Here is a 15394-nt window from a genome sequence, read left to right as displayed (position 1 = left end):
TTTTTTTCATTTCACTTCACCCATCTGGACTATTTTGTGTATGTCCATTACATGAAATCCAAATAAAAATAAATTTAAATTACATGTTGTAATGCAACAAAATATGAAAAACGCCAAGGGGGATGAATACTTTTGCAAGGCAGTGTACACTCAATAACTGGTTGTGCCACCTTTAGTTGCAATGACTCCAACCAAATGCTTCCTGTAGTTGTTGATCAGTTTCTCACGTCACTTGGAGGAATTTTGGCCCACTCTTCCATGCAGAACTGCTTTAACTCAGCGACATTTGTGGGTTTTCAAGCATGATCTGCTTTTTTCAAGTCCTGCCACAACATCTCAATTGGGATTACGTCTGTACTTTGACTAGGCCATTCCAAAAGCGCAGCTGGGTCATGCAGCAAGACAATGATCCAAAACACACAATCAAGTTTACATGAAAATGGCTAAAAAGCAACTAATTTGAGGTTTTGGAATGGCCTAGTCAAAGTCCAGACGTAATCCCAATTGAGATGTTGTGGCAGGACTTGAAACAAGCAGTTCATGCTTGAAAACCCACAAATGTCACTGAGTTAAAGCAGTTCTGCATGGAAGAGTGGGCCAAAATTCCTCCACAGCGACGTGAGAGACTGATCAACAACTACAGGAAGCATTTGGTTGGAGTCATTGCAGCTAAAGGTGGCACAACCAGTTATTGAGTGTAAGGCGGCAATTACTTTTTCCACACAGGGGCATTGGGTGTTGCATAACTTAGTTTATGATATAAATAAAATAAGTATCCATTTTTTTGTTGTTGTTATTTGTTCAATCAGGTTCCCTTTATCTAATGTTAGGTTTTGGTTGAAGATCTGATAACATTCAGTATCAAAGATATGCAACAATAGAGAAAATCAGAAAGGGGTCGAATCCTATTTTTCCACTGTATGTCCAATGGATTGTGTGTGTTTTCCACTGTATGTCCAATGGATTGTGTGTGTTTTCCACTGTATGTCCAATGGATTGTGTGTGTTTTCCACTGTATGTCCAATGGATTGTGTGTGTTTTCCACTGTATGTCCAATGGATTGTGTGTGTTTTCCACTGTATGTCCAATGGATTGTGTGTGTTTTCCACTGTATGTCCAATGGATTGTGTGTGTCCAGCCAACACTCCCAGGAGAAGGAGTCGTCTCGGCCGCTGGATGGGGGAGGCGGGAGAGAGATGGAGGTGGGGGCTGAGGAGGAGGAGGGGGGAGGAGGAGGAGGCGAGGTGACACTGCGTTATGAGAGAGACCTGGTCCACAAACTGAAGCTGCTGCGACACGAGCTGTCGCTACAGCAACCACAAGCCGGACACTGTCGCATAGAGGTCTCACGAGAAGAGATCTTTGAGGTACGTACATATATAAAGTGCCAGTCAAAAGTTTGGACACACCTACTCATTCCAGGGTTTTTCTTTATTTTTTAAACTATTTTCTACATTGTAGAATAATAGTGAAGACATCAAAACTATGAAATAACACATATGGAATCATGTAGTAACCAAAAAAAAAGTGTTAAACAAATAAAAATATATTTTGTATTTGAGATTCTTCAAAGTAGCCACCCTTTGCGTTGATGAACAGCTTTGCACACTCTTGGCGTTCTCTCAACCAGCTTCATGAGGTAGTCACCTGGAATGCATTTCAATTAACAGGTGTGCCTTGTTAAAAGTTACTTTGTGGAATTTCTTTCCTTCTTAATGCATTTGAGCCAATCAGTTGTGTTGTGACAACGTAGGGGTGGTATACAGAAGATAGCCCTATTTGGTAAAAGACCAAGTGAATCAGGCCTTCGTGGTCGAATTGCTGCAAAGAAACCACTACTAAAGGACACCAATAAGAAGAAGAGACCAGCTTCGGCCAAGAAACACGAGCAATGGACATTAGACCGGTGGAAATCTGTCCTTTGGTCTGGAGTCCAACCGCCGTGTCTTTGTGAGACGCAGAGTAGGTGAACGGATGATCTCTGCATGTGTGGTTCCCACCGTGAAGCATGGAGGAGGAGGTGTTATGGTGTGGGGGTGCTTTGCTGGTGACACTGTGTGATTTATTTAGAATTCAAGGCACACTTAACCAGCATGGCTACCAATGCATTCTGCAGCGATACGCCATCCCATCTGGTTTGTGCTTAGTGGGACTATCATTTGTTTTTCAACAGGACAATGACCCAACACACCTCCAGGCTGTGTAAGGGCTATTTGACCAAGAAGGAGAGTGATGGAGTGCTGCATCAGATGACCTGGCCTCCGCAATCAACTGACCTCAACCCAATTGAGATGGTTTGGGATGAGTTGGACCACAGAGTGAAGGAAAAGCAGCCAACAAGTGCTCAGCATATGTGGCAACTCCTTCAAGACTGTTGGAAAAGCATTCCAGGTGAAGCTGGTTGAGAGAATGCCAAGAGTGTGCAAAGCTGTCATCAAGGCAAAGGGTGACTACTTTGAAGAATCTCAAATATAAAATATATTTTGATTTGTTTAACACTTGTTTTTGGTTACTACACGATTCCATATGTGTTATTTCATAGTTTTGATGTCTTCACTATTATTCTACAATGTAGAAAATAGTACAAATAAAGAAAAACCCTTGAATGAGTAGGTGTGTCCAAACTTTTGACTGGTAGTGTATACACACACACACACACACACACACACACACACACACACACACACACACATTTATAGGCATGCCGACACAATACATTTACATTTTAGTCATTTAGCAGACGCTCTTATCCAGAGCCACTTACAGGAGCAATTAGGGTTAAGTGCCTTGCTCAAGGGCACATCGACAGATTTTTCACCTAGTCGGCTCGGGGATTAGAACCAGCGACCTTTCGGTTACTGGCATTTAACCACTAAGCTACCTGCCGTAACCAGGAAATGGCGGTGAGAGTTCTGCATAGTGCAGCTACCTGCCGTAACCAGGAAATGGCGGTGAGAGTTCTGCATAGTGCAGCTACCTGCCGTAACCAGGAAATGGCGGGGAGAGTTCTGCATAGTGCAGCTACCTGCCGTAACCAGGAAATGGCGGTGAGAGTTCTGCATAGTGCAGCTACCTGCCGTAACCAGGAAATGGCGGGGAGAGTTCTGCATAGTGCAGCTACCTGCCGTAACCAGGAAATGGCGGGGAGAGTTCTGCATAGTGCAGCTACCTGCCGTAACCAGGAAATGGCGGTGAGAGTTCTGCATAGTGCAGCTACCTGCCGTAACCAGGAAATGGCGGTGAGAGTTCTGCATAGTGCAGCTACCTGCCGTAACCAGGAAATGGCGGTGAGAGTTCTGCATAGTGCAGCTACCTGCCGTAACCAGGAAATGGCGGGGAGAGTTCTGCATAGTGCAGCTACCTGCCGTAACCAGGAAATGGCGGTGAGAGTTCTGCATAGTGCAGCTACCTGCCGTAACCAGGAAATGGCGGTGAGAGTTCTGCATAGTGCAGCTACCTGCCGTAACCAGGAAATGGCGGGGAGAGTTCTGCATAGTGCAGCTACCTGCCGTAACCAGGAAATGGCGGTGAGAGTTCTGCATAGTGCAGCTACCTGCCGTAACCAGGAAATGGCGGGGAGAGTTCTGCATAGTGCAGCTACCTGCCGTAACCAGGAAATGGCGGTGAGAGTTCTGCATAGTGCAGCTACCTGCCGTAACCAGGAAATGGCGGGGAGAGTTCTGCATAGTGCAGCTACCTGCCGTAACCAGGAAATGGCGGTGAGAGTTCTGCATAGTGCAGCTACCTGCCGTAACCAGGAAATGGCGGGGAGAGTTCTGCATAGTGCAGCTACCTGCCGTAACCAGGAAATGGCGGTGAGAGTTCTGCATAGTGCAGCTACCTGCCGTAACCAGGAAATGGCGGTGAGAGTTCTGCATAGTGCAGCTACCTGCCGTAACCAGGAAATGGCGGTGAGAGTTCTGCATAGTGCAGCTACCTGCCGTAACCAGGAAATGGCGGTGAGAGTTCTGCATAGTGCAGCTACCTGCCGTAACCAGGAAATGGCGGTGAGAGTTCTGCATAGTGCAGCTACCTGCCGTAACCAGGAAATGGCGGTGAGAGTTCTGCATAGTGCAGCTACCTGCCGTAACCAGGAAATGGCGGGGAGAGTTCTGCATAGTGCAGCTACCTGCCGTAACCAGGAAATGGCGGGGAGAGTTCTGCATAGTGCAGCTACCTGCCGTAACCAGGAAATGGCGGTGAGAGTTCTGCATAGTGCAGCTACCTGCCGTAACCAGGAAATGGCGGGGAGAGTTCTGCATAGTGCAGCTACCTGCCGTAACCAGGAAATGGCGGGGAGAGTTCTGCATAGTGCAGCTACCTGCCGTAACCAGGAAATGGCGGGGAGAGTTCTGCATAGTGCAGCTACCTGCCGTAACCAGGAAATGGCGGTGAGAGTTCTGCATAGTGCAGCTACCTGCCGTAACCAGGAAATGGCGGTGAGAGTTCTGCATAGTGCAGCTACCTGCCGTAACCAGGAAATGGCGGTGAGAGTTCTGCATAGTGCAGCTACCTGCCGTAACCAGGAAATGGCGGGGAGAGTTCTGCATAGTTCACCTCTAACTCTACAACGGGTCATCATTTAGTGTCTGTAGCATCTATTTATGTCTTTGGAATATTCCGGGCTATTCCTGCGGTTTATAAATATTCTGCCACCAGGACATTTTCTTCAAGTTATATTTTCTTTAATTAAGCATGTGTGTGTGTGTGTGTGTGTGTGTCTGTGTGTCTGTGTGTGTGTGTAGGAGTCTTATCGTCAGATCATGAAGATGAGACCCAAGGATTTGAAGAAACGACTGATGGTGAAGTTTAGAGGAGAGGAAGGACTGGACTACGGAGGAGTGGCAAGGTGACAGTCTGGTGTACTAAGGTTGGATTGTGGTTATGTTGTGATAGCGTTGTGATAACGTTTAGAGGAGAGGAAGGACTACGGAGGAGTGGCAAGGTGACAGTCTGGTGTACTAAGGTTGGATTGTGGTTATGTTGTGACAGCATTGTGATAACGTTTAGAGGAGAGGAAGGACTACGGAGGAGTGGCAAGGTGACAGTCTGGTGTACTAAGGTTGGATTGTGGTTATGTTGTGATAACGTTGTGATAACGTTTAGAGGAGAGGAAGGACTACGGAGGAGTGGCAAGGTGACAGTCTGGTGTACTAAGGTTGGATTGTGGTTATGTTGTGATAACGTTGTGATAACGTTTAGAGGAGAGGAAGGACTGGACTACGGAGGAGTGGCAAGGTGACAGTCTGGTGTACTAAGGTTGGATTGTGGTTATGTTGTGACAGCGTTGTGATAACGTTTAGAGGAGAGGAAGGACTACGGAGGAGTGGCAAGGTGACAGTCTGTTGTACTAAGGTTGGATTGTGGTTATGTTGTGATAACGTTGTGATAACGTTTAGAGGAGAGGAAGGACTGGACTACGGAGGAGTGGCAAGGTGACAGTCTGGTGTACTAAGGTTGGATTGTGGTTATGTTGTGATAACGTTGTGATAACGTTTAGAGGAGAGGAAGGACTACGGAGGAGTGGCAAGGTGACAGTCTGGTGTACTAAGGTTGGATTGTGGTTATGTTGTGATAACGTTGTGATAACGTTTAGAGGAGAGGAAGGACTGGACTACGGAGGAGTGGCAAGGTGACAGTCTGGTGTACTAAGGTTGGATTGTGGTTATGTTGTGACAGCGTTGTGATAACGTTTAGAGGAGAGGAAGGACTACGGAGGAGTGGCAAGGTGACAGTCTGTTGTACTAAGGTTGGATTGTGGTTATGTTGTGATAACGTTGTGATAACGTTTAGAGGAGAGGAAGGACTACGGAGGAGTGGCAAGGTGACAGTCTGTTGTACTAAGGTTGGATTGTGGTTATGTTGTGATAACGTTGTGATAACGTTTAGAGGAGAGGAAGGACTACGGAGGAGTGGCAAGGTGACAGTCTGGTGTACTAAGGTTGGATTGTGGTTATGTTGTGATAACGTTGTGATAACGTTTAGAGGAGAGGAAGGACTGGACTACGGAGGAGTGGCAAGGTGACAGTCTGGTGTACTAAGGTTGGATTGTGGTTATGTTGTGATAGCGTTGTGATAACGTTTAGAGGAGAGGAAGGACTACGGAGGAGTGGCAAGGTGACAGTCTGGTGTACTAAGGTTGGATTGTGGTTATGTTGTGATAACGTTGTGATAACGTTTAGAGGAGAGGAAGGACTACGGAGGAGTGGCAAGGTGACAGTCTGGTGTACTAAGGTTGGATTGTGGTTATGTTGTGATAACGTTGTGATAACGTTTAGAGGAGAGGAAGGACTACGGAGGAGTGGCAAGGTGACAGTCTGGTGTACTAAGGTTGGATTGTGGTTATGTTGTGATAACGTTGTGATAACGTTTAGAGAGGAAGGACTACAGAGGAGTGGCAAGGTGACAGTCTGGTGTACTAAGGTTGGATTGTGGTTATGTTGTGATAACGTTGTGATAACGTTTAGAGGAGAGGAAGGACTACGGAGGAGTGGCAAGGTGACAGTCTGGTGTACTAAGGTTGGATTGTGGTTATGTTGTGATAACGTTGTGATAACGTTTAGAGAGGAAGGACTACAGAGGAGTGGCAAGGTGACAGTCTGGTGTACTAAGGTTGGATTGTGGTTATGTTGTGATAACGTTGTGATAACGTTGTTTTCTGGTTATGGGGGGTGGCCGTACCTGCTGTGTGCAGGGTGGGAAATTAACACCCACCACCCAAAAGATTGGCATCGGTGGGTAAGAATGTCTATTTCACCAGCCACGGTGGTATTGGTGGGTAAGAATGTCTATTTCACCAGCCACGGTGGCATTTGGGAACATTTAGTATTTATTTTGATCCAAAGCCCACATGTTGCCCTAAAGAATATAAAAGATGAATCAGTGATTTATTTTGATCCAAAGCCCACACGTTGCCCTAAAGAATATAAAAGATGAATCAGTGATTTATTTTGATCCAAAGCCCACATGTTGCCCTAAAGAATATAAAAGATGAATCAGTGATTTATTTTGATCCAAAGCCCACATGTTGCCCTAAAGAATATAAAAGATGAATCAGTGATTTGTATTTCTTGCAGCTTTCTGAAGAAGTGATGGCATGGGAATCCCTGTCTACCACTTTGTGTAGCCAGTTAGCTATGCCGGAACACTGTCTAAAGACTTCCCCATAAAACCTTCCCAATTAAATGTTAACGGTAAAGTAAGCTTACCTGGCAGAATGATAGGATTATTTGTATGAATCACAAGGGCATTTTTCTTTTTTTGCTAACTCTGCCTTCACATGCAGTACAGAAACACACCACTAGTCAAACACCAGTCTCTTGCTAGGTGCGCAACTGTACACTCCAAAATCAAATGTTTTTTTCTTATTTTTTTTACTCGAAAGCGGTCTCCTGATGTGGTTTAAGAATTGTTGTGGACTTAGAACACATGTCAAACTCATTCCACGGAGGGCTGTGTGTCTGCAGGTTTTCACTCCTCCCTTGGACTCCCTTGATGGATGAATTAAGGTCACTGATTAGTAAGGAACTCCCCTCACCTGGTTGTCCAGGTCTTAGTAAGGAACTCCCCTCAACTGGTTGTCCAGGTCTTAGTAAGGAACTCCCCTCACCTGGTTGTCTAGGTCTTAGTAAGGAACTCCCCTCACCTGGTTGTCCAGGTCTTAGTAAGGAACTCCCCTCACCTGGTTGTCCAGGTCTTAGTAAGGAACTCCCCTCACCTGGTTGTCTAGGTCTTAGTAAGGAACTCCCCTCACCTGGTTGTCTAGGTCTTAGTAAGGAACTCCCCTCACCTGGTTGTCTAGGTCTTAGTAAGGAACTCCCCTCACCTGGTTGTCCAGGTCTTAGTAAGGAACTCCCCTCACCTGGTTGTCTAGGTCTTAGTAAGGAACTCCCCTCACCTGGTTGTCTAGGTCTTAGTGAGGAACTCCCCTCACCTGGTTGTCTAGGTCTTAGTAAGGAACTCCCCTCACCTGGTTGTCTAGGTCTTAGTAAGGAACTCCCCTCACCTGGTTGTCTAGGTCTTAGTGAGGAACTCCCCTCACCTGGTTGTCTAGGTCTTAGTAAGGAACTCCCCTCACCTGGTTGTCCAGGTCTTAGTAAGGAACTCCCCTCACCTGGTTGTCTAGGTCTTAGTAAGGAACTCCCCTCACCTGGTTGTCTAGGTCTTAGTGAGGAACTCCCCTCACCTGGTTGTCTAGGTCTTAGTAAGGAACTCCCCTCACCTGGTTGTCTAGGTCTTAGTAAGGAACTCCCCTCACCTGGTTGTCTAGGTCTTAGTGAGGAACTCCCCTCACCTGGTTGTCTAGGTCTTAGTAAGGAACTCCCCTCACCTGGTTGTCTAGGTCTTAATTGAAAACCAGCAGACACTAGGCCCTCCATGGACTGAGTTTTACACCCCTGACTTGGAACATCTAACATATTTTAAAAACATCTTTAAAAAGTGTGAAACCCTGAAAAACTCAGGGAAAATCCGAAACCTGAAAAAAACCTCAACTGAGAAAGCAGAATTTGGGGGAAAATAAAAGCGTTTTGATAGCGCCCTAAACTTACTGTAGTTGGCATGCAACGGCATGGGGTCAGCAAGCCAGTTTACAAAACATGGATTTAAATTGAGCAATATACCACATTACGTCTTACTAGTAAATACATTTCTTGTTTTAGAAAAATCTGTATTTCCGTGTTTTCTGGTGTAATTCTGGTGTAAAAATATTTGGTCTGGTAAACATTCTGAGTGGTGACAGCCCAGGATACCAGAGTCAGCATGGGTTCTGATCCAACATGTACAGCCCAGGATACCAGAGTCAGCATGGGTTCTGATCCAACATGTACAGCCCAGGATACCAGAGTCAGCATGGGTTCTGATCCAACATGGACAGCCTACCAGAGTCAGCATGGGTTCTGATCCAACATGTACAGCCTAGGATACCAGAGTCAGCATGGGTTCTGATCCAACATGTACAGCCTAGGATACCAGAGTCAGCATGGGTTCTGATCCAACATGTACAACCTAGGATACCAGAGTCAGCATGGTTCTGATCCAACATGTACAGCCCAGGATACCAGAGTCAGCATGGGTTCTGATCCAACATGTACAGCCTAGGATACCAGAGTCAGCATGGGTTCTGATCCAACATGTACAACCTAGGATACCAGAGGCAGCATGGGTTCTGATCCAACATGTACAGCCCAGGATACCAGAGTCAGCATGGGTTCTGATCCAACATGTACAGCCTACCAGAGTCAGCATGGGTTCTGATCCAACATGTACAAACATGTACAGCCCAGGATACCAGAGGCAGCATGGGTTCTGATCCAACATGTACAGCCTAGGATACCAGAGTCAGCATGGGTTCTGATCCAACACGTACAACCCAGGATACCAGAGTCAGCATGGGTTCTGATCCAACATGTACAACCCAGGATACCAGAGTCAGCATTGGTTCTGATCCAACATGTACAGCCCAGGATACCAGAGTCAGCATGGGTTCTGATCCAACATGTACAGCCCAGGATACCAGAGTCAGCATGGGTTCTGATCCAACATGTACAGCCCAGGATACCAGAGTCAGCATGGGTTCTGATCCAACATGTACAGCCCAGGATACCAGAGTCAGCATGGGTTCTGATCCAACATGTACAGCCCAGGATACCAGAGTCAGCATGGGTTCTGATCCAACATGTACAGCCTACCAGAGTCAGCATGGGTTCTGATCCAACATGTACAACCTAGGATACCAGAGTCAGCATGGGTTCTGATCCAACATGTACAGCCCAGGATACCAGAGTCAGCATGGGTTCTGATCCAACATGTACAGCCCAGGATACCAGAGTCAGCATGGGTTCTGATCCAACATGTACAGCCCAGGATACCAGAGTCAGCATGGGTTCTGATCCAACATGTACAGCCCAGGATACCAGAGTCAGCATGGGTTCTGATCCAACATGTACAGCCTACCAGAGTCAGCATGGGTTCTGATCCAACATGTACAGCCCAGGATACCAGAGTCAGCATGGGTTCTGATCCAACATGTACAGCCCAGGATACCAGAGTCAGCATGGGTTCTGATCCAACATGTACAGCCTACCAGAGTCAGCATGGGTTCTGATCCAACATGTACAACCTAGGATACCAGAGTCAGCATGGGTTCTGATCCAACATGTACAGCCCAGGATACCAGAGTCAGCATGGGTTCTGATCCAACATGTACAGCCCAGGATACCAGAGTCAGCATGGGTTCTGATCCAACATGTACAGCCCAGGATACCAGAGTCAGCATTGGTTCTGATCCAACATGTACAGCCCAGGATACCAGAGTCAGCATTGGTTCTGATCCAACATGTACAGCCCAGGATACCAGAGTCAGCATGGGTTCTGATCCAACATGTACAGCCCAGGATACCAGAGTCAGCATGGGTTCTGATCCAACATGTACAGCCTACCAGAGTCAGCATGGGTTCTGATCCAACATGTACAGCCCAGGATACCAGAGTCAGCATGGTTCTGATCCAACATGTACAGCCCAGGATACCAGAGTCAGCATGGGTTCTGATCCAACATGTACAGCCCAGGAAACCAGAGTCAGCATGGGTTCTGATCCAACATGTACAGCCCAGGATACCAGAGTCAGCATGGGTTCTGATCCAACATGTACAGCCTACCAGAGTCAGCATGGGTTCTGATTCCTTCATGTACAGCCTACCAGAGTCAGCATGGTTCTGATCCAACATGTACAGCCCAGGATACCAGAGTCAGCATGGGTTCTGATCCAACATGTACAGCCTACCAGAGTCAGCATGGTTCTGATCCAACATGTACAGCCCAGGATACCAGAGTCAGCATGGGTTCTGATCCAACATGTACAGCCCAGGATACCAGAGTCAGCATGGGTTCTGATCCAACATGTACAGCCTACCAGAGTCAGCATGGGTTCTGATCCAACATGTACAGCCCAGGATACCAGAGTAGCATGGGTTCTGATCCAACACGTACAGCCCAGGATACCAGAGTCAGCATGGTTCTGATCCAACACGTACAGCCCAGGATACCAGATTCAGCATGGTTCTGATCCAACATGTACAGCCCAGGATACCAGAGTCAGCATGGGTTCTGATCCAACATGTACAACCCAGGATACCAGAGTCAGCATGGTTCTGATCCAACATGTACAACCCAGGATACCAGAGTCAGCATGGGTTCTGATCCAACATGTACAACCTAGGATACCAGAGTCTTCATGGATTCTGATCCAACATGTACAGCCTACCAGAGTCAGCATGGGTTCTGATCCAACATGTACAGCCTACCAGAGTCAGCATGGTTCTGATCCAACCTTTCCTGTCTCCTCTTCACTGTCTAAACCCTCTTACCTTTCCTGTCACCTATCTCAATATAAAAATAAAGAAACATTAATAAAAAGAATAACAAATAAATTAAATGTATCTACCTGCCACATTGGTTGGGGAAACAAAAAGTTAATTTCCCACCCTGGCTGTTGTGATGATGTCATTGTAACATTGTTCTGTACCTGCTGTGTGATGACGTTGTGATGTTATATTATGGTTATGTTGTAATAACGTTGTATTATGGTTATATAGGGAGTGGCTGTACCTGCTGTGATAACATTGTAATAACGTTGTATTATGGTTATAGGGAGTGGCTGTACCTGCTGTGATAACATTGTAATAACGTTGTGTTATGGTTATAGGGAGTGGCTGTACCTGCTGTGATAACATTGTAATAACGTTGTATTATGGTTATATAGGGAGTGGCTGTACCTGCTGTGATAACATTGTAATAACTTTGTGTTATGGTTATATAGGGAGTGGCTGTGCCTGCTGTGATAACATTGTAATAACGTTGTGTTATGGTTGTATTATGGTTATATAGGGAGTGGCTGTACCTGCTGTGATAACATTGTAAAAACGTTGTGTTATGGTTATATAGGGAGTGGCTGTACCTGCTGTGATAACATTGTAATAACGTTGTGTTATGGTTGTATTATGGTTATATAGGGAGTGGCTGTACCTGCTGTGATAACATTGTAATAACGTTGTGTTATGGTTATATAGGGAGTGGCTGTACCTGCTGGGATAACATTGTAATAACGTTGTATTATGGTTATACAGGGAGTGGCTGTACCTGCTGTGATAACATTGTAATAACGTTGTATTATGGTTATACAGGGAGTGGCTGTACCTGCTGTGATAACATTGTAATAACGTTGTATTATGGTTATATAGGGAGTGGCTGTACCTGCTGTGATAACATTGTAATAACATTGTATTATGGTTATATAGGGAGTGGCTGTACCTGCTGTGATAACATTGTAATAACGTTGTATTATGGTTATATAGGGAGTGGCTGTACCTGCTGTGATAACATTGTAATAACGTTGTATTATGGTTATACAGGGAGTGGCTGTACCTGCTGTGATAACATTGTAATAACGTTGTATTATGGTTATACAGGGAGTGGCTGTACCTGCTGTGATAACATTGTAATAACGTTGTGTTATGGTTATATAGAGTGGCTGTACCTGCTGTGATAACATTGTAATAACGTTGTATTATGGTTATATAGGGAGTGGCTGTACCTGCTGTGATAACATTGTAATAACGTTGTGTTATGGTTATATAGGGAGTGGCTGTACCTGCTGTGCCATGAGATGTTGAACCCGTACTATGGCCTGTTCCAATACTCAACAGACAACATTTACACACTACAGATCAACCCCGACTCCTCTGTAAACCCTGTGAGTACATTTACACACTACAGATCAACCCCGACCTCTCTGTCAACCCTGTGAGTACACACACACTACAGATCAACCCCGACTCCTCTGTCAACCCTGTGAGTACACACACACTACAGATCAACCCCGACTCCTCTGTCAACCCTGTGAGTACACACACACTACAGATCAACCCCAACTCCTCTGTCAACCCTGTGAGTACATTTACACACTACAGATCAACCCCGACTCCTCTGTCAACCCTGTGAGTACACACACACTACAGATCAACCCCGACTCCTCTGTCAACCCTGTGAGTACACACACACTACAGATCAACCCCAACTCCTCTGTCAACCCTGTGAGTACATTTACACACTACAGATCAACCCCGACTCCTCTGTCAACCCTGTGAGTACATTTACACACTACAGATCAACCCCGACTCCTCTGTCAACCCTGTGAGTACACACACACTACAGATCAACCCCGACTCCTCTGTCAACCCTGTGAGTACACACACACTACAGATCAACCCCGACTCCTCTGTCAACCCTGTGAGTACACACACACTACAGATCAACCCCAACTCCTCTGTCAACCCTGTGAGTACATTTACACACTACAGATCAACCCCGACTCCTCTGTCAACCCTGTGAGTACACACACACTACAGATCAACCCCGACTCCTCTGTCAACCCTGTGAGTACACACACACTACAGATCAACCCCGACTCCTCTGTCAACCCTGTGAGTACATTTACACACTACAGATCAACCCCGACACTTCTGTCAACCCTGTGAGTACACACACACACTACAGATCAACCCCGACTCCTCTGTCAACCCTGTGAGTACATTTACACACTACAGATCAACCCCGACTCCTCTGTCAACCCTGTGAGTACACACACACTACAGATCAACCCCGACTCCTCTGTCAACCCTGTGAGTACATTTACACACTACAGATCAACCCCGACTCCTCTGTCAACCCTGTGAGTACACACACACTACAGATCAACCCCGACTCCTCTGTCAACCCTGTGAGTACACACACACTACAGATCAACCCCAACTCCTCTGTCAACCCTGTGAGTACATTTACACACTACAGATCAACCCCAACTCCTCTGTCAACCCTGTGAGTACATTTACACACTACAGATCAACCCCGACTCCTCTGTCAACCCTGTGAGTACACACACACTACAGATCAACCCCGACTCCTCTGTCAACCCTGTGAGTACATTTACACACTACAGATCAACCCTGACTCCTCTGTCAACCCTGTGAGTACATTTACACACTACAGATCAACCCCGACTCCCTGTCAACCCTGTGAGTACACACACACTACAGATCAACCCCGACTCCTCTGTCAACCCTGTGAGTACATTTACACACTACAGATCAACCCCGACTCCTCTGTCAACCCTGTGAGTACACACACACTACAGATCAACCCCGACTCCTCTGTCAACCCTGTGAGTACATTTACACACTACAGATCAACCCCGACTCCTCTGTCAACCCTGTGAGTACATTTACACACTACAGATCAACCCCGACTCCTCTGTCAACCCTGTGAGTACACACACACTACAGATCAACCCTGACTCCTCTGTCAACCCTGTGAGTACATTTACACACTACAGATCAACCCCGACTCCCCTGTCAACCCTGTGAGTACACACACACTACAGATCAACCCCGACTCCTCTGTCAACCCTGTGAGTACACACACACTACAGATCAACCCCAACTCCTCTGTCAACCCTGTGAGTACACACACACTACAGATCAACCCCAACTCCTCTGTCAACCCTGTGAGTACACACACACTACAGATCAACCCCGACTCCTCTGTCAACCCTGTGAGTACACACACACTACAGATCAACCCCGACTCCTCTGTCAACCCTGTGAGTACACACACACTACAGATCAACCCCAACTCCTCTGTCAACCCTGTGAGTACATTTACACACTACAGATCAACCCCGACTCCTCTGTCAACCCTGTGAGTACACACACACTACAGATCAACCCCGACTCCTCTGTCAACCCTGTGAGTACACACACACTACAGATCAACCCCAACTCCTCTGTCAACCCTGTGAGTACATTTACACACTACAGATCAACCCCGACTCCTCTGTCAACCCTGTGAGTACATTTACACACTACAGATCAACCCCGACTCCTCTGTCAACCCTGTGAGTACACACACACTACAGATCAACCCCGACTCCTCTGTCAACCCTGTGAGTACACACACACTACAGATCAACCCCGACTCCTCTGTCAACCCTGTGAGTACATTTACACACTACAGATCAACCCTGACTCCTCTGTCAACCCTGTGAGTACATTTACACACTACAGATCAACCCCGACTCCCCTGTCAACCCTGTGAGTACACACACACTACAGATCAACCCCGACTCCTCTGTCAACCCTGTGAGTACATTTACACACTACAGATCAACCCCGACTCCTCTGTCAACCCTGTGAGTACACACACACTACAGATCAACCCCGACTCCTCTGTCAACCCTGTGAGTACACACACACTACAGATCAACCCCGACTCCTCTGTCAACCCTGTGAGTACACACACACTACAGATCAACCCCGACTCTTCTGTCAACCCTGTGAGT

General features: G+C 46.5%; 1 protein-coding gene across 2 annotated transcripts in view; it reads left to right on the top strand.

Moving 5' to 3' along the window:
• LOC311115605 (E3 ubiquitin-protein ligase SMURF1-like) overlaps window positions 1-15394 on the top strand; it is a 95212-nt gene that overhangs the window by 63126 nt on the left and 16692 nt on the right. For both annotated transcript variants that reach the window (XM_084190765.1, XM_084190764.1), the window contains exons 10-12: window positions 1139-1367; window positions 4746-4849; window positions 12637-12751. In XM_084190765.1, the coding sequence (XP_084046891.1) occupies window positions 1139-1367; window positions 4746-4849; window positions 12637-12751 (448 nt within the window). The remainder of the gene's footprint in view (window positions 1-1138; window positions 1368-4745; window positions 4850-12636; window positions 12752-15394) is intronic.

This window comes from Coregonus lavaretus (assembly GCF_964263955.1).
Source record: "Coregonus lavaretus genome assembly, contig: HAP1_SCAFFOLD_145, whole genome shotgun sequence".
In the NCBI taxonomy this organism is placed as follows: Eukaryota; Metazoa; Chordata; class Actinopteri; order Salmoniformes; family Salmonidae; genus Coregonus; species Coregonus lavaretus.
The sequence above is the reverse complement of the archived record's forward strand: the minus strand, read 5'-3'. Positions and strand labels throughout refer to the sequence as shown.